This window comes from Thermobia domestica, chromosome 5 (assembly GCF_964235325.1).
Source record: "Thermobia domestica chromosome 5, izTheDome1.hap1.1, whole genome shotgun sequence".
Taxonomy (NCBI): Eukaryota; Metazoa; Arthropoda; class Insecta; order Zygentoma; family Lepismatidae; genus Thermobia; species Thermobia domestica.
Window position 1 is genome coordinate 181,134,332 of NC_137458.1, and position 21,421 is coordinate 181,155,752.

At 36.4% G+C, this 21,421-nt stretch overlaps 2 protein-coding genes across 2 annotated transcripts in view; one reads left to right on the top strand and one right to left on the bottom strand.

Moving 5' to 3' along the window:
* Nucleotides 1-8,548, top strand: part of LOC145686307 (uncharacterized) — a 1,046,376-nt gene extending 1,037,828 nt beyond the window's left edge. Inside the window, exon 10 of the mRNA XM_081759458.1 lies at nucleotides 8,318-8,548. Coding sequence (XP_081615584.1) covers nucleotides 8,318-8,357 — 40 coding nt within the window. The 3' untranslated portion in view covers nucleotides 8,358-8,548. The remainder of the gene's footprint in view (nucleotides 1-8,317) is intronic.
* Nucleotides 1-21,421, bottom strand: part of hgo (homogentisate 1,2-dioxygenase) — a 720,105-nt gene that overhangs the window by 121,599 nt on the left and 577,085 nt on the right. Inside the window, exon 6 of the mRNA XM_081759460.1 lies at nucleotides 1,660-1,759. Within this exon, the coding sequence (XP_081615586.1) occupies nucleotides 1,660-1,759 (100 nt within the window). The remainder of the gene's footprint in view (nucleotides 1-1,659; nucleotides 1,760-21,421) is intronic.

The following is a 21,421-nucleotide window of genomic DNA, read 5'->3' on the forward strand; positions in this document are numbered from 1 at the left end:
TGGATACTTGCTAGACGGCGCGTACTAACTAATGAAATGAAGTAATCCTTGCAAGCTTGGGCATCAAACACTCTTATTACACGTTGTTATTTCATGTGTGATGTCACCTTGTGTAGTACAAAGAAGTCCCGTTGATTATTTAGCAATTCCTGTAGAATATTCGGAATAGTCGGAGCTCAGAGATTGCTTGGCAGCGCGCAATAACGTCAGTTGGGCTTCTGGAGGTGACGCAAATTTTATTGACCGTACCTTCGCCTTTAGTGATATTTGTTTGACGATTTTAGTTTGATCTATGTTTGATCGAGCATTTTTCACATTTCTTACTTTTGTTTAGAATTCGAATTTTTGTTCTTTATTATTTTTTACGTTGTAAGTCGATACGTGCGACATATCTCAACTATTGGCCTCTTCGTAGGAGAGACAAAGTGCCGTGCCGCTGATGTCTCCATTAAATCACAAATCAACAAAGCAACTACTGTTGCTTTATTTTTTGACGGACATTAAAGTTTCTTTGATGGTAAACAGAGAGGTGCAAAGTATTGGATACACACTTTCAGTTTCATTCACCATCCTACTTCTGTTCACCATCGTACTTTTATCTCTACCATAATTCAATTTTGTTCACCATTGTACTTTACAAAGTTCGTTTGGGTAGCATTAGGTTTGACATCTACATTAATGCTCTTTCTTTTCTCATTCATTATCTATTATCACTGTGGTTTTTAACATTGCTAAAGTTCAACTGTGTGTTCTTAGAAATCATCCTGTATCACTAAAGTTTACCTTTAGTTTATTTCTAACTGTTCCAATTCAGAATACTTACGATTTCTGGAACTAATATAACATCAAAACATATACCGCAATTCTTACGTTACACGAAAATAGACAAAATTGCTTAAATGTATCTCAAAACTTCATTTTCTGAGTGCAGAGGGTTCTTATTGCTAATTCTAATGCCTAAGCTAGTCATATTTTAACAACATCGTTATTAGTGGCATCCTTTTTATTTAAAATTGTTTTAAATAAGTGCATGTCCTATCAGAGTGCTCTTCCTGAAGGTTGTTACTCTTCACCTAATGTGACCAGGTAGGGCAGTAAGTCATTGAACAGGGTCTAGTTATGTTTTCTTGCTGAAGTTCAAAACATATGTGAAAAAGTGAAAATTTGATAGCTAAATTTAGGAGATAGATTACTAATAAGGATTGGGTACACAATACATGAAAGAACTAATAATTACACATTTACTATACGCATTTCAATTATATGTTCTCCAAAGTATAATGTCGTACTTTGTATAGTATAAAGAAGCCAAAAACATGGAAGATATTTTAATAAGCACGTCTAAAAAGTGTATCATAGTGCGTAAAAGAGAGAAAAGTCTAAAATTCATTTTTCTTAAAAATTCTTAAGTTCATTATGTTTTTCTCTTAAATTCATTTTATCATGAAGTTTATACGTTGTTCCTTCGCTGAACTATCAAAAGAAATGAGTAAAGTATATTCAGTTAAAATCAAACAGGTGTAATTCATCACTTCCTTTAGTAAAATACAATTTTAAACCTGTCTATAGCTCTACAAAAGTGGTGTTCTGAAATCTGAACTGCCTGCTCATGTACAGTGAAATATTTCTGAACGAGAGTGATGCAATCATGTTACTCACCTATAGGCCCCAGGTTCGGCAATTGAAAGTGTGAGTCGAATACTTCTAGAATATATCCTCTTGATTTTCCACTAACAGATACGCTGAAACGCATTCCTTGCTGTAATTATAATTTACACAAGATTCAAAATTACGTTTTGTTGTGTTGTGTAGGATGTCTTAAAAGTCCTGAAAGAATATCGAACCCTGTAACTTTCGAAGTAGTGTGTACGTGCACTTGTTCAATGAAATCAAAGACATCACGACGAGCAATCATTTTTTGCCTACAGTACTTAGTATAAGAATAATCTCTTTGCATATCATCACTGTTTTCAAGATGTTACTGATTCGAAAGAAGTCGCAGTGCATCTTATGACTTCCCTAGTTAAAATATTGTATTTTTTGTGAAAAGAGGTTTCTAACAACCTGTGAAAGAATATCACCAACAAAGATAAGCAACCTGAGATAGTACGAGAAGTTCAAGACAACCAAAGTTGTAGCAGATTTGCCACTTAGAAGGAGATCCAGATGAAGCGAAGAGGTGATGAATGTAATATAAAATAGTATTAAAGAAGCCTCAATAAAATCACTTAAGTGATGAATTTTGGAACTAGGAGGAAGTACCAAAATCTATTAAACACTATCATACAAAAGAAAATAAAAATCACACATATACGTTCATATTTCTGCATGACATGATAGAAGACGACTGTGACATCACGAAGAAATTTTGTGAATGATAACGCGCTTATGCCTCTAATTGCATTCTCTGATAAGACAACACACCATGTATCTGGAAAAGTGTATCACCACAGTTACTGAATTTAGGGGACTGACAAGCCAGACGAGTTTGAGACCCTGAGTAATATGTTTCAATGTCAATGTGTTGTGTACTTTTGCAATGCCTCATCTCGTCCATCCATTCTCTTTCCAGGAGAATACGTGAATGGTGGCGTCTACCTCAATATGCTGGAGACATTCCTTCTTCTGAAGTTCATTAATGATGTCAATTTTCAGCAAAACAGTTTCCATCCACAGTATGTAATATATGTTCGGCAGTTCCATGGTGACCCCGTGGGATGTGGAATTGTCAACTCAGATTCTCCAAAAGTAATTACTGCTGTGCAGGAGAGTCAGACCCAGGTGAATGCATATAAATATATTATCTAGATGCTCAAGCACAAGATAAGTAATATGATTCACAACATTATTGATCGGCACTGTCAGAAAGTAATTTTCAGAGTTTCAAAGCAATGCAAGAATACTTAAATGTGAACTTGGCATTGTAGGACACCTAGTGATGTACTCACTTACATCAAGTTTGCAAGTTACAGGATTTTAAATACTTTCTGGATTTTAAGACATCTCATAGGGTAAAGTGTCATAACAGCGTGGTATCTTAATTCCGCGACATTATTAAGTAAGTGATGATGGAGAGTTAGGATCCTTATTATCATGCAACCAATAACATTCACGAGGTAACAGAGGCAGTTTGCTTTTCAGTAATTGGCCTACAGTTTGCTTGCTAAACCAGACAGAGATTGTTTATTGTTTGCACTAACACAGACAAGAGAAATAGAGAATACTGCAACACGGGAATAAAGAACATATTTTTCATGGTAACCAAAGCTTCATTAACATGAGAAATATCTGTAAAAGCAAAGGAGGTCCTAGTAATGTGGAAAACACTTAATAAACTTTACATTGGCGATACAAACAATAAGAGCTGAGGTAGAAAGTATATTTTGTTTCAAATACTTTGTTTGTACTGTATAGAAGTGGTGATCCTGTTCATACCTATTATTTAGCCATTTATGAAGGCAAATAATATAAAAATAAACTTTGCTGCATTCTGACGTAATAGAACAATCGAGCATGAGGTATTCTGGTCATATTTAACAATTTCTAATACTAATTCTTTCTAAAGAATCCACTCAAACAAATGGGAGGGTTCAGGACTTGTTAATCCTGTATATTTGTAATAACAATTCAAATATTTAAACTGTTCCTGGGCAAAACTTGCACTATTAACAAGTAGTTCACTTTATTGTCAAAAAGTACAAAACAAATCCAAGGTAAACGATAAACAAAATATATCAAGGGTAAATTGCCCGCTGATATGTTTCGTGATCGTGATCGTGATTACAATTATGATCTGAAAAGTAACGATGGAGCAAAGTGATTTCAATGGCGCTTTTGTCTTGAGTGGCATCATTTTTAATATGATGCAGTCAATGAGAATTAAGTAGAAGACGTTTATTATATTCACAATGTGCTAAGTGTTTAAATGATGTGTTCTTCCTAGTGTTCGTAACGTCAAGAACTTTATTCATAGTTGTGTACACTGAAATTGGGTTTAGTGTCATTTTTTAAATTTTCTTTTGCCGCATGAGTCTTTATGTTTGTTTAGTGATTAGACAGTGAATTTGTCTCGCTTCGTATTTCATGTTTGATATCAAGTAACTTTAATATTACAGTGATAAACATCAAACTAACAAGGGCACATCTTATATTGATAGTAGCATTGTCCAATCAAACAATGCACAATCGATAGAGGAATGAAGAAAAATGAGAAATCCAAAATTTTACGGGCCGACACGCAGAAACACAGGAGACACAGAGGAAAGAACGATCCAGAATCATGTGAAGATAACAATGCAAAAGATATACTGACACAGAAGGAACTTCAAAATGATTAAAGTAATCAAAAGAACATTTACACAACAGTATAGTAAGCAAACGTTGTACCCACAGACATGCTCAATAACATCATATGTAATGCAGTGTTGCCAACTGAGCACAAAATGAAGTTTTGTTAAATGGCAAGGAACACAAATTATAATATCTAGAAAATCTAATTATGACTAGAACCATACCTGCGAAGTTGTGATGTACAGTGTTGTCAATGTTTGAAGATAGGCCTATATGGATTCCTATAAGAAGTTTTGTATGTTGTGTTTGATACTATTCTGATTTTCCACTTAGGGAAAACTGCTTCGACACTGTGCTTCGTCCCTTATTTTCGTATTTCAGTGATTATATTCTTGTTTGTGGTCCCATATTTTGGTTTTAACTAGTTTGAGTCATGTACTGTATGTACTCTTCTACTTCCAAGATTCATATAGGAATTCATATAGCTATCCTCAAACGTTGGCAACACTGTACATCAAGACGCCAGAGGTATGGTTCTACTTATAATTAGATTTGCTAGATGTTATAATTAGTTTTCCATATCATTTAACAAAACTTCATTTTGTGCTCAGTTGGCAATAGTACATTACATAGGGTGTTATTGAGCTTGTCTGTGGGTAGAATGTTTGCTTGCTATACTGTTGTGTAAATGTCATTTTGATTACTTTAATAATTTTGAAATTCTTTCTGTGTCAGTGCATCTTTTGCATTGCTATCTTCACATGATTCTAGATCTTTCTTTCCTCTGTGTCTCCTGTGTTTCTGCGTGTCGGTCCGTAAAAATTTGGATTTCTCACTTTTCTTCACTTCTCTATCGATTGCGCATTGTTTGACTGGGCAATGCTACTATCAATATAAGATGTTCCATGGAAGCATTTGATAATATTTCTGTCCTAAAGCAAACATTTGGTTCTTTCTACATTATAATAGATCAGAGAAATCAGTCAAATGCTGTTCTCTTTATAAGTGTATAATTTAGATATATTTTCTTCAGGATTTTACTTTTCGTAATATTTGGTAAATGGTTTTACAATAAATTATTTCTAGAGAAGTTTTTCTTATATGATTATCTTATATGTATTTTCTTTATAACTGTATCAAGAAAATATTCACTGAAAAGTGAACCGTGTTTATCGTAATTAAGGAATTCCTCACGTTTCTAGGAAAACTTCAGTTTTTCTATTTCTTTGTCTATGGGCAATGAAAGATTTCTGAGCTTCGAATGATAAATTTGCGGAGGGTTAAAAGTCTAGGTTGTACATTTCGGGTATTGTTAAAATGCTTGTTTATTTCTGGGGGCAATCACCACGAAATATATAGTAAAAATCTTGAAATTAAGACACTTTACCCTATTTTCACATTATTATTAACCATACACGTTACTAAGGAACAAAGTACAAATTAAACATAAAACATAAACATACATGATTAAACCTTCATTATGAGATTACAACATAGTAGAACATAAAATTTAATTTGTAGTTAATTTAATAAGAATTGCGGCGTTCAGTTTTAGATATTAATTTTTGACAATCGGATTACAATAGATAATAGATTATAATTTTATAATCAAATTTTAGTGTTAATCTACATCAGCGTTTCCCAACCCTTTTCAACTTGCGGCACACTGCAGGTGTAACTTGAATTCTCGCGGCACACTCATAGATGTATTATAATTATAATTATAATTATAATTATTATTTTATTCGTAAGTATAAAATACCGTGGTATTTTTTTCTGTGATTGCTAATCTTCTCACAGAGAAGAAAGCTCGATCGTTGGTTTTAAAAATCGAGAACAATCGCACTGAAATACAGGACTCAGGTTTTTAAAAACACACTTTCTTTTTCAAAAACTGTATCCAACCTTTCACTAAAAAGGAAGATCACTAAATAACGAACAAACTAATCTCTTGTACTTTAATAACACAAATGTAGGTAATTTGTATACATGTTTGCTTTACCGAAAGGAATGAATTATATTTTAATATTTCAGGTTACAAAATATTCTTCAACAATAAAGAAGCAATGATGGTTATAACAATGATAACAAATACTTTTTTCAACGTTAAAAATGTATAGAAAAGTGACACAATATGAAACTTATAATTTATTAACATCGTTGATCTACGCTACAATTGTTAAATATTTTATGAAGGTTAGAATTGTTCAATATTATTAGTAATGTAACATTATTCCAATAATATCCAGTGGCGTATTTACGATTTTGCTTCGGGTGGGGGGTCTTTGTTAACTTTCGGGTGGCATTGCCTGCAAATGTGAAAATTCTGCAAGATATTTCATATACTTTACTATAATAAGTAAGATTTCGGGGGGCTTAAGCCCGGAAGCCCTCCCTAAGTACGCCACTGATAATATCTATTGAAGGTTGCAATTGTTTAATAATAATATATGAAGGTTACAGTTTTTCAAAAATAAGTGAAACAAGTGGATGCACGAAGCAAAATTAATGTGCAGCTTGAGCTTGATGTTCTTTCATAATCTTCTTCAATTGTGAACTGATAGTTGTTAAACACACCCTCATGTCGTGTTCCGGAGTTAACAGTTGTGACCCGTTCTTACACTTGATTGTGTTCATTGCAGAAAATCCTGCTTTACTTAAGTAGGATGTAGAAAAGGGAATAAGAACTTTGTAGAAATAGCTGGATATTCTCTCTGGAGAGAAATCCAGAATGATGCCTTGTCTTCTTGTGAGTGCTGGAGCTTCAAACCTTGGTCATTCTCACATCGATCAGTTCATTTTTTTTCTTTCTTGTATATTTAATTCTGCTGACTGTCGGACAGAAGGAGCAAAGGAGTCCCTCCCCCAGTTAAATGAATTAAACTGAAGCGTAGGAAAATACTTCTCAACATTGGTACACAACAAAGACAATGTGTCTGAAATGAGTAGAGGTCTGCGCGGATGCTGATACCCGCGGATATCCGCATCAAAACGGGTATCTACGGACATATATTTCGTTTCTGTGCGGATAGCAGATAATGCGGATATGGTTTCCTACTTCTTTTCCTACCTAAAAAATCGCTATGAACTTTGTGATGATGGTGGAAAGAGCACTAAGAAACGTTTGTTTTGAATTAGAAGCTTTAAAACCGGTTGAAAAATAACCAAAACCAAAATAAGTGTGTTTGAAGCTAGTGACTCAGTGGCAGCGGAAGAAGAAGAAATGACACGAGAAAGTTGTTCTTTTATTGCTGTTTTCAATAGCTATTTAAAATGTTTTTTAAAAATTTCGAAATCATGACTATGTATAGAATATGTAAGTTGTATATATTTGCTACCTCATTATCTGCGGATGCGAATAGAAGATTGCGGATGCGGGTGCGGATAGAGATGCTGTGGATGCGATATTTTATATCCGCGCAGACCTCTAGAAATGAGTGTTGAGAGGTTTGTGTCAATTTTACAGCACTTTGTAATCTCAAATGTGACATTAGTTTTGTTTTCTAATTCTGACCTCCCAAAATGAGAGTTTCTCCCTAAATGAGCAAATTTTGTCACTTAAGGTTAGGATATTTTCCTTTTTTCCCTGCATGCCTTTGTTCAGCGTATTCAATGTTTGGAATATGTCGGTAAGAAAAGTAACTTTATTGCACGAAGAACCATCACTTAGGAAATCAACATTTTCACTTTCTTCTGACAGAAAGAATAAAGTTTTTCTTTAAGTGCATAAAATCTTGACAATACACGACTACGAGACAACCACTTCGATTTCGTCGCGGCACAACAGCGGCCCATTCGCGGCACACCGGTTGGGAAACGCTGATCTACATTATAAAATTAACGAACTATTGAAAATAGTATTAGTGACCTTTTTTTAAAATATTATTAGATTTATTACAAAAGCATATTCATATAAGTACTATAGAAGTATAGCGTTCAACTGTTCGGATCTACTGAATAGAAATAATGTTCAGTAAATATAACTTAACTGCTATTACAAATATCTTATGTTTTATCTTACTTATAGACAAGAAAGTTTAGACAATGTCATCACAAATGTGCTGTGATTACGTACTTTCAAGTGAGGATTCTACACAAAAGGTTAACGGTTGTTTTGTACAATACAAGCGAGTATCTACATGGGACCAAAAGTACTCATACCTACCTGTAAATACAACAGAAATAACACAAGTCTGACAAACAAGGCAATGTACGTACATGTAAAGTATATTAACTCATAATAGTATGATCATGATATAAAGTATTCCGAATAAATAGCATCAGATTAACAATAAATTGAAAATTTGAATTATTGAGGAAGGTTATATTTAAAAAAAAAAAAAAATACTTAGATAAGTATTACATTTAAACATATAAATGGTTTTCAATAGACATAAAACCTATACTCATAATGCTGTTTACAGAAATTTCAAACCTTCCAGAGATACATGAACGTTGGTAAAGTTATTCCCTAATGGAGCGTTTACACTTGGTCGATTTAGTCGCACGACTAAATCGATTTAGTCGCACGACTAAATCGACTCGCAGCATTTGCCACTAAATCGAAGCAACTAGGCCGAATCAGATCGATGGATGTGTTCAATTATTTCAATCACAGAAAAGAGAACGTCTTTCAATTCAGTTACCAGTTGATTAGTCGCTTTCGATCAACAAGCGATTAAGTTGAATTCCCGTTTACACGGTCGATTAAGTTGAAAGTAACGTCAATTCAACTGAATCGAACGCAAATCGATTAAGTGTAAACGCCCGATAACTGTGATAATTTACTGTAATTACAGCTCGGCCATTCCAGAAAATTTGAAACCACTCAGTCAAAAATTGAAAACTATTTACAAATTTCTTTCGTTGTACAGAAAAATGTGTAAATTTTACTGATTCAGCAAAACAAACCTGTCGTATAGCTTATCCAGACTTAAGAGTGGACTGTTGGTCCTATGGGAACAGCGACGCCAAGTTAAGCATTAAAAACAAATGCAGATCGCTCTTCTATTATACTGCCGACTGCAGTGTTGGGAAGTAACGTAACGCAAGTAACGTTTCCTAGTAACGCGTTACATTTTTTCCAAAGTAACTGTAACGGTAACGCGTTACAAATTTTTAAGTAACGTACCTAGTTTGCGTTACTTTTTTCGCGATACATTTCGGATGAGAAACTACAATATATGTATTTTTTTTCGGAAACAAATGTTTTCTTTCCTGTAAGTGAATTTCTCAGAATGAAACAATCGAGAATGAACTACGTATGTCAGTGACCGACAGTCACAGTCACACAGAGAAACAGATAAGTTCGTAGTGCCATTTGCTGTTTTTTGATGAGGACAGCCTTAGGGAAATCACGTGTACTGATTGCAAGCATCTGGAAGATTTTGTCGTAGATTTTGACAGCTCCAAATCAATACATTCAGTGAGTGAACTAGTAGTGCAATGATACCGGTAGTCTATTTTACTTTCATTTGTGTTCTTTTTATAAAGATGGAGAACGAAAATATTTTACCGTTCGAACATTTGAAAGAATACTTTTTTCTTTAGTGCTGAGGATGATGGTGGACAGAATTTAAAAGTAAATTGTCTGAAGTGCCCCGGCGGAAAATATTTATCAACAGCTAGGGTGTCATAATTAACGATTTACAGTAAGGGGTTAATATGAATAAACTGTCTTAATGAGCAGGCCTACTTTATTCCTAGAAAATACTTTGTTGATGCATTTAATATTAGAGTTCTTTCAGATCAGTTTGCTTATCCTAGAGTCCCGTTGATTATAGTGTAGTGTAATGTTTCTCTTTATTCTTTATTTTTAATTTTACATAACAACATTGTTATTATTATATAATTAGTTTAGCAGAATAATAATAAGCAACCACGTTTTCTAACACATAGGGATGAACACAAGTCAAGCTAAAACTCGACTCGACTCGAATTCAAGTCGATTTTCGAGTCAAGTCAAGGATAATATCCTCGAGTCGAGTTCCGAGCCGATTCAGTTTTTCGCGTCGAGTTTCGAGTCCAGTCGAGTTTGATAAATGGCTCGTTCGGTTTAAGTCGTCTTGAAATCATGGCCTGATTACACTGGAAAACGAAAGCCATGGAATACTTTTAATGTTGCTCATTAGAGGTGACACTGCTCGCATCCCGTCTCGTCTCGATAACGAGACCACAAGAAATTTTTTATAACAAGCTTAGCTCCGCTCGGCTCAACTGAGAAGATGGCTCGAGCCGGCTCACTTGGGGTGAACCATCAGCTCGATCTGGCTTGGTAGGGATGAGCCATTTGCTCGGTTCGGCTCAACTGAGCCGAGGGCTCTAGCCGAGTCGACTGGGTGAGCTTTGGCTCGGCTCACTTCTCGGTTCGGGTCGATAGTGAATGAGCTGTAAGTCGAGCTGCTCGAGTCGTTGGCAATTCTAAACCTGGGCCGAGCAGTTTTGAAGATATTTGGCCAGTACCCTATAACTTTTAAATGTGTTTGACTCGAGCCCGAATACTCAACCTAGACCCTCAACCCAAATTAAGAAGCTCGTGAACAATGTCCTTGACTACTAGACTTCACGACTACCGAGGTTAGCAATCAACTAGTTTTTTAGTATTCAAATACAAACCGCCTATCTTTCTTTTCATATACAGTGTTGTTATAATAATAATAATAATAATAATAATAATAATAATAATAATAATAATAATAATAATAATAATATAATTTGTAGTAGTAGTAGTGTCATTGATAGACCCTAATAATTATACTCTTTATGTAATATACTTGAAGAATGTACTCGAAACTACACACCGGATTTGGCTCGAGTCGACTTGGAACTCGACCCCAATTCGAGTCGAGTTGGAGGAAATTTTTCGAGTCGAGTTCTCGGGTTGAGGTCAAGATGTCTGTCTCGCTCAAACTCGCTCGTGTCCATCCCTACGAGTAACGCAGTATGGCATTTTTAAATGTTACATTATATGAAAATGTTCATATATCAAGTAAAAATTTGTCCTTGCATTTACATAAAGCGATTCAGAACGTGCAATAATAATAATAATAATAATAATAATAATAATAATAATAATAATAATAATAATAATAATAATAATAATAATAATAATAATAATAATAATTATTATTATTATTATTATTATTATTATTATTGCGGTAGTAATAGCAGTACGGAAAATTGAACTCATAATTATTTTTCACATTTTTAAAGTTTCGGACCTAAAAGTAACGCATTAGTAACGCGTTACTTTCGAAGTAAAGTAACAGTTACTTTTGGAGGGCGAGTAACGCGTTACTAACGCGTTACATTTTAAGAGAAAGTAAAGTAACTTGTAACGCGTTACATTTTTACAAGTAACTTACCCAACACTGGCCGACTGATGTGTCCAACTCACGTAGTAAAAAAAGAAATCCACACCACAACGATTAATAAATAATAATAATAATAATAATAATAATAATAATAATAATAATAATAATAATAATAATAATAATAATAAACAACTTACCGTATTGAATCAATCGCACCCCAAAGAATCAATTCCTTCCATATCATCATCATCATCCCAAGCCAAACCAACTTATACTTTTACCCGGGTTTTTCTGCATTAGATAAATCAACACGTTCATAACAATAGCCCTTTTTTTGCTCTTCAACACTTGACCACTCTTACGCTTAAAAGAGGTGATGGCTCACGCACCTATGCACACACAGATGACGCGATTTTATTCCCAGAACAGCACAGTAAGTAAATGAACACAATCAAAAAAATGCCGAATGTTCAGAGACCACACTCCGCCACACACTGCATAATAGCAGACACAACAGAGAAGAATTTGGTCTGGAATCTGACATGAGTCATCTAGCGCGACACAGCAGGTAAGCTATTGGCCCAATCCACCGCACCAAACTGTCTCCCTATTTCCTGGTGTAGTTTCTAAAACCAATGCTATTATGAAACCCAATAGAAATCACAGTCAGTTATGAACTCCCAAAGAAATTTCAATGCACGAAAGATAAAAGAAATATGAAATGTGTCCTGCAGCAATTCGCGCTGAAATTTCCTTCCCGACGAGAAATACATAGGCCTAAATATAATTAATAATCGAACTCAGATGTTCCGAGAAACACTTCATGAATCAGTGTTTGGTCTAAAAAGTTTTACACTTAGCGTTTATATTTAATACAAGTAAGTTAATAGTTATGGAAAGATATGGAATATGGCTGTAGCTTGGTTATATAGTAATAATAATAATAATAATAATAATAATAATAATAATAATAATAATAATAATAATAATAGATTTAATAAAACTGAAGTACTTGATAAAACATCCCGCAGACCATCCCGTGAAATTATTACTGCCTTTTCATTCAGAGTGCCCCCATGGATAAGGAGCTACGCTCGCCGCCTTGTAATCAAAGGGTCCTGGGTTCGATTCCCGGTGGGGTCACAATTTGTTCGAATCTCGCATTAAGCTTCAACAACATTTTCGCTCTCTTTCCTTTTTTGATTAAAATATTTTTCTTTTGTTGAGATAGAAAAAAAAAATGAAAGAAAAGGAGATGTAAGTAAAATTTTACTTTTTCTTAAAATCAGAAAGATTTCATTCAATTGTTTCTGGCCGTACTTTTATTCCTTTTTAGCTACCCTTTTTCGTACTTGAAATCAGTGGAAGTGACAATACTAATGAGCGCACGAATGTAGGTTGACACTACGGTGAAAGTTCTCGTCAGTTGGCAACGGTATCTTTGAGCAGACAGTTTTAGTCACGTGAAAATGCACCGGCAACGTTTTAGCAGCCGTTACGCTTATCGTGTCTTCCCCCTTCGAGTTTAAGAAAAAAAAACTAGCCATTAAAAGCTAATTAAATACTTTATAAGGAAAAGAGAAGTTAGGAAAATTATTTTTGTATCGTCGGTAAATATTCAACATTCTTTAAGATAAACTACAGTAGTGAAATCTATTATGTTTAAGGAGGTAAGTACACAGAAGTAAAAGCCCATAAGCAACCACACTACAGGCTTAACTCTGGACGAGTTATAGTAGGAAATAGTGGTTTTACGAGTTACTGAAAGAGAAGTTTGAGTATTGATGCTGGGTTGGCATTGCAGAGCAGTTTTCCGTAGGTTGTTATATAGTTAAAATTAGCAGTTATGTAACGTACTGCAGCTAGAAGTGTGAACATCATTCGACTTGTGATTGACTATTATTTTATTGCAGAATTTAAGTTGGAGTGACTTCTGTGTTAACTTAAAACCTAGAGAGTTTGATGTGGCAAAAATCAAGGGAAAGAAAGAAAAATAATCCAGAAAAATGAGAATATCTGAAAAGAGATAGCAAGCGAGAAAGAGTAGCTCGACGTAAAGAGAAACCAATATTACAGTGTGATAGAAAAAAATAGATGTCTGGAATTCTTTAATTCTGAAACATATTACTTTTGCTGATATTCTTCTCCAAATGTTCCCCACTGCAATTGGTCGAATTCCACCGCTCTTCTTATTAAGCGCAATAAGTGATGCTCCCAAAAGATTGGTCTTATTTCCTGAGGTATATTACCTGAAAGGATTAAATAAAGTAATTGTAGAATCATCGTAGTTAATCTTTCTTTTGAAATCTTTGAGTTTTACGTCCCACGGTTATGCCGGTTAGGCTAAAGGAGACGGTGATTATGAGAGATGAGTGAAATGGTGGAATGAAGAAAGTGAGAGGAAACGGGAGAACCCCGAGAAAACCCACGAGCGCCCCAAGAGCACAAAGTTCACTTGGCGGAGGCTGGGATCGAACCCGGGACCCCAAGCACCAGAGGTGAACGCTCTACCACTGAGCCACCGCGCCCCCCAATCTTTCTTTTGAATCTGACTCATGATGTAAAAGTATATCCTTAAGAATCGAGGGACGGAGACCATCTATCAATACCTCCAGCTGATCCAGATGGGAAGGATTTTACAGCCTATCGTAATTCAGAAACTGAAACTCTTGGTATATTAGGGTGATCTTTAGGAGGGTCTGGTAACGAAAAGGTGTCTGAATGTGAAGAGTGCTTCCCCTTAAGTGCTTCTAAAACAGATGCATTAGGTGTGGCGATGATATCTTCAGAAATTAGTAATCTGACTGCGTCTCCATCGTTGAGTGTGAGAAGAATGTTGAGATTTGCGTTTGTATTTTTTGAATAATCATAAAGTAACGCATCTCGGTGAGAATCATCCCATTCGCAAACTTGTTGCTTGACCCAAGTCATCAAGTTTTTAACTTGATCTGATTGTGAACATTGAGTACTGCTTACGGGAATAATAACAGATCTATCCATGCGTCTAGGTCGTTTCTGTTTACAATACGACGGATGACATCATAGAGTGAGGTAGCTACAGATGACCGAGCACCTCTTGGGACTCTTCTTAGTAAAGGAACGGAGGATTTTAGTTCGGCTAAGACGTTGCAAAAGTCGGAGATCACATGTTTTTTGCTGTGATTATCGCACTCAATTCCATTTGATGAAGAAGGATTATAATTTAGAGATGACTTCCATTTTGATATGGAAGGCTTTTTTTTTTTTACAAAGAGTTTGGTGACATTTGCTAATGTGGATAGCAAGTCCTCTTTGATTGGCCAGAAGTTTTCCACAATGAAAAATTATCTAATTCATCGTTTTTTGTAACTGACACGCTTCCAATGTCAGAAACTTCCTCTATATTGTGACCCTCCTGGTAGCAATCCTTGGAGATTAATGATTTACGTCATCATGACTTTGATCAAGCCTCTGCAGGTCAGCCGCTACGCTGTGCAAACACAATTCTGGATTGTTATATTCGTGAACCGACTCCATCCACCATTGTTGATTTAAATATATATATATATATATATATATATATATATATATATATATATATATATATATATATATATATGTAATTTTAATCACATAATCAATAGAAGATTTTAAATTTGTTTAAAATAACAATTTAACGGATTTTTTAACGAATTGGAAAGAAAATATAACATAGAATCAAAGTTTAAATTATAAAAAAACACTTCAATAGTGAAAAATATGGTTTGTGAAAAAGCACTCCTCCGGAAGCACCCCTCTTTCTGCCCACACATATACACAGATACAATTCACAAACACGATATATATCAACTAATCAAACGAAAATCGCGGAGCAAACCTTATATGCACACTCACTCTTTTCAACAATACATTACAATACGTTAATTAATATATATATATATATTGTTAATGAAGAAGACCAACAAACTGAAACAGATGATTCCTTACATCAAAATGAGGAAAAAAAGTTTTAACGAACCCGTGGTCAAAAGTGCATAGTTTCAGGGCTAGGACTGTCCAAAACCGTGGGAAAATGGACTTTCGTGGCGAATATCTCCAAAACAGAGGCGTCATTTAGGGGGGGGCAGGGAGGGGCAATTACCCCCCTGAGTTTGAGGTTTATATGGATTTTATCAATAGAATAGTAGAAAATCAGTGAAAAACGCGAAATTTTACTTATATCAAGGGGTCTTGCCCCCCCCCCAAGCAAACTCTGAAATGACGCTCCTGCTCCAAAACTATTAGCTATTGAGCTGACAACGCATTTTATTATCTAAGACTTGTAATCTGCTCTATCCACAAATGCATGAATCGTTCAGTGGTGGCACTAAAGAGTCCCCCACAAGAAGTGGGGATCAAGGATATTCCGTTAGCACAGATGGGTCCGATTCATGACAGATAGAACAACGTACCACCAAGTAACAAAAAAGTCTTTGAAAGATCATCAATATTTTGAACAAAATTAAGATGGCGAAGGATTGTTTGTTGTTGTGCGTCGTCGTATAACTACAGTTGAGGCTAATAAGGATAAAAGGAAAACTACAGTGGATAAAAGGAAATAAAATCATTATATTTAATTAAATAAAATCATTATATTTGCAGGTTCATGAGACACAGCCATGACCTGTGTGATAAAGGAGACAGGCATTAATAATACGTATTGATTTTGGAAGAATTGATCCAATGAGAACCGAATTTGCGAGAAAATAGGAGTATCCCCAGCAAAAAAAAGAGAAACGAAAATAAGAACAATAGATACAATGTTCTTCATCACAAAATCACTTGGTCGTAGATTTAAAGTGGAACCTCTCGCCATATAAGTGCACACTAACACTAAGTTACCATGTACCCGTTTTCCCCTCCCATGTAGTGAACAACAGATTGTTTACAACGTATGGGAGCTGATTATATAAAATCTACAATATTGGTTATGCAACGAAAAGAGGGAAAAGTTGTGTTAAGACGGCAAATGTCTCGAGAAGAGTTAGTAACTTATCCTTTCAGTTTTGTTTAAAACAACATTCCACAGTGTTGATTCTTAAGGGAAAGAAGGTGTATAATTAAAGAAATATGAAAATGCTTGAGGGAATGAAAGTATACTATACAATGAGAGAACCGCGAAGGAAAGCCATACACAGTTCTGGAAAGACTCCTGCTCATTCAGATGATCAATATTGAAAGTTTCTTGGCCATGTGAGTCACGTCGTAGTTAGTAATAGGAAATACGAAACATGCTATTTCAAGGCAGTGACAAGTTTCAAAGCAAAAAACACGTGACATTGTTTACACGATTTTGTTCAGATTTTGTCGGTAGAGGGAAGCATTGCATGGACTAGGTATCACAAATCTTGCCATCATATAGTAGAGAAATGACGAAATACCAAATTTTAATATCACTAATTAAAGAATAAATTAGAAAGTAACCAAAAAGGCATTCAATTAAACAAAAGTTCACGGATATAGTATACGTCAGTCCTCGTCACTTCCCGAGGACGCACGAAGTATACGAATATTCAAAAACAAGATACGTATTTCACCTATGTCGAACTGGCCACCTGGAATCTCTAACCAGGTAAAAAAATAGGGTATCCGTAGCTGGCGGAGAAAAATAAGCAAGTCACTAGTATTTCCATCCCATTGGTTGAATCGCGAACTTCTAAATACGGTTGGATTACTTGCCTCCTTGAGGTTCAAGGAAACAACCGTCGAGTTGATTTCAAGCCTCCACGGAGGCTAACATACCTAACTGCTCTTACCTATTGACGGCTTTGCTATTCCTCTTGGTTTTACGGTTTTTTGGCATCATCTCATACTCGGGCTTAGCCCACCAGACGGTTTTCACTATGGCGGACAATGGCATCGATCAAGGCAAACGCACAATGAGCAAACACACTTTACCAAGTATCATCCCTGGTCCTCCTGGTTGCTCCACTAAGGTGGAAAAACGCAAGGTGCAATCTCAAACCACTTCTGGTCGTACCAGAAGCTCATCCCAAAGCTCTGTTACGTCTGTGGCTTCCCGCTCTTCCATCAAGCAAAGTTATTCTAACCGCTTGCAATTTTCACCACCTGCAAAGAAAGCACACACTGCACCAGATAGAATGGAGAACACTACGGACATGGAAACAGATTCTACTGCGGCTCCAGCTTTACTTCGCTCTTCATCACCATCAATTTACTCGTTTCTGTTGACCAATTTTGATTCACGTTTCTCGACTGAGAAACAAGTTGCTATACAACTGCGCAAGTACCTTCCTCGTGCTTCACTCAAAGAAATAGTCAAGACTAGAAACGGCTTCATTTTCAAAACAGAAGATGCAAACTTGCTTAGCACTATAAAGAACAAAGTACCTATAGATACCTTCGGCAAAGATGCTAAACTTACTAACCTAAATGCATCCCAACGCAAGCAAATACCCCCACCTCGCCGTCTTCCCCTCCTTTCCGTGGTGATTCGCGGTGTCGATCCTTCTTATAGCGATGACGAGATTCAGGAGGAACTTACCTACGAAGGACACACACTCCAGAAGGTTATGCGCATTAGAAACGCTGCAGGCCCCACGTACATTGTTCGAGTACTAACTCCTTCTCAAACCACCATTGATTCTCTTCTGACTAATGGGGCATACATTTATAACAGAAGACACAGAGTTGAACCTTCACGGTCACCAGCACCACTACCACTTCGATGCGAGAAATGTCAGACATATAATCAACATTCTACCGCAACATGCCCAAATACTACTGTTTGCGGCTACTGTTCTGGTGAACACTCCACTCGTACATGTCCAAATCTACAACAACCACCGAATTGTCACACTTGCCACGAACAACATCCGACATATAGTTACAAGTGCAAGGGTAAACCTGCCCCTACCGAGGCTCACCCTGAGTACGTGGCACCAATACGTACATATAACTATTCTGCAGACGTTCCACAATCACTGGACTCTCCTATAACAGTGCGCAATATGCTTGCTTTTCTAACACTTACTCTTCAAAATATCCAGCCATTTCATCGTTCGCATGTCTTAAAACAAATCACCCACGCAGCCAGAGAAATATTCCATGTTACATTTCATGCTTCTTATTCTGGTCAAAATGTCTATTTTCATACAGCACCTTTGGAAACTACTGTCTAACCTAATCATCATGGATATAGTCTTTTTATTTCTCAATATTAGATCCATTTGGCAGAATAAATCTTTATTCGAAGCGCTGTTACTGGAGGAAAGAGCTGCAGTGTTTATCCTTAACGAAACCTTTCTCACTCCCTCTATGACTTGTCACTTTTCTGGATATACACTAATTCGACAAGATAACACTCTTCGTAGGAGGCGTGCAAATGGAGGAACAGCCGTGGGATTTTCTCCACGTATCCCATCACGACGACACTTTTGTAGGGTGCCAGATCTGCCTGAATATCTTATAATTACTTTATAAATCCGTAGTATAGCCATAACTGTTGCTACTGTTTATATCAGACCTGGAAAGCCGCTACCTACTGCATTCGTACAACACATTTCCGATAATTATAAGAGATTCATAATTATGGCCGATTTCAACATGCATAGCAGATCACAAAGAGACAGATCTACCTTTCAAACCTTTGTCACAACTCACACGACTGGTATCATTCATGATCTTCCAAAACCCACTAGGCCTGAATCACAAAGCACACCAGATATCGTTATTACTTCTGCTAATCTCGTTTCGCAAATCCATATTGATGTTCTCGATCCATTAGGAAGTGACCATGTTCCGATCAAACTGCTCCTCCGTACTCATCCTACGTCTCCCTCTCCAGAATTTCAGAGAACTAGCGTCCGTTTAGACAAAGCCAACTGGGAACAATACCGAACATATCTATCGGCAGCAATAGAGCCATTAAAACCTCCTACATCAGAAGTCGAACTGTATCATGACATTCAGACCATCACAACTTCAATTCAAGAAGCAAGTTCACTTTACATACCAGTAACTACATCAACGCCTTATCGACCAACATTGCCACCAGAATATCTCACATTTGTCACTCGCTCTCGACAGTTTTATCGTGACTATCAACGTACAAAAAATCCAGAATCACTCCGTCATCACCGGCAACTTCAGAGGATGGTCAAGAATTACATATGTGCTTACAAGCTAAGGTGTTGGGTTAAAACCTGTAATTCACTCTCTGACGTCACTCATCCTAGCAAGTACTGGAAACGTTTTAATGCTCTTTGCGGAAAACATACTAAAACACCATATCCATTATTAAATGGTGAATTACCTATACAAACAGATTCCGCTAAAGCTGACGCTTTTGCTGATTTCCTCCAAGACATCTTCACACCACTCAGTTCCACATATTCATATAGACATCCAGCTGACACAGTCAATCCATCTTCTCCTTCATTACAACCTCATGCCCTTCATACTCTTCCGCAAAATGAACCTCTAACAGAGCCAATCACAGTTCAAGATATCAGTACAGTTGTACGCAACAAAAGGAATAGTGCACCTGGCTTCGATACAATAACCTATCGCCATATAAAAGAAAGTCCGCTTATATTGCTTACTCTGTTAGCCACGATTTTTACTTTCATTCTGCGAACTGGCTATTTTCCTGTCACCTGGAAAACTTCAAAGACGTTAATGTTTCCAAAACCAAAGAAACCTCCTGCCAACTTATCATCCTACCGCCCAATTCAATTAACGTCTACTTTTAGTAAAATCCTAGAACGTATTCTAGTAAGACGTCTGCATACATACATAGAAAGACGCCAGTTACTTCCCATACACCAAGCAGGATTTCGCCCAGGTTATTCGATCAACGATCAACTACTTCGTTTAACCACCATGGTTACACAACACTATAACTCGGTCAAACCATCATGTCTTGTATTATTTGACCTCGAGAAAGCATTTGACAGGGTATGGCACATTGCACTTATATACAAATTAACTCATCTTCGATTTCCTGTCCCTTATATCAGACTGATATACAACTTTTTAATCGGCCGTCTGTCATATGTTCCAATAAATAACTGCCTCTCACATCCTATTTTCCTTCACTGTGGAGTACCTCAAGGATCGGCTCTGTCGCCACTTCTCTATCTTCTCTATGTTGCCGATATGCCTCCACTTCCTGATAAAATTCACCTATTTCAATATGCCGACGACACTGCCTTTCTTGCCTTAGGATCTACTATCCAATCCATCAACACTGCTCTACAGTTAGCAATTAACAATTTTCTTCGCTGGTGCGATAAATGGCAGCTAACGATCAACGCCACAAAAACGCAGGCCATTGTCTTCATTCCTCCGAAACGAACATCAAGAGTCAGAAGAAATCCTAACTGCCTTTCACTACAAGTAGACCAAACTCCCATCCAGGCACGATCAACTGTAACTTACCTGGGGCTCACATTCGATAAACATCTCACTTGGAAACATCTTCAAACAGTCACAACTAAAGCATACAATAGACTCAACTTATTAAAAAGGCTCACCGGAACGTCCTGGGGACTAAAAGCGAACACAATTCTGAACACATACAAGGCCTTTTTACGGCCTGTGCTGACTTACGGAAACGTTGCATGGATTGCGGCCACCCGCAAAATTTATGAAAAGTTATTAGTGTTAGAACGACATGCTTTCCGCATTGCATATCGAGTCAAACTGCCTAGTCCCACAGCAGACTTGTACGACCGAATTCAGTTTCCTACACTTCAGTTTCATCTTGAAACTTTACGTCTCACATACATATGCTCTCGTTATAACACCCAACACCCTTTACTTCTGAATACTATGCA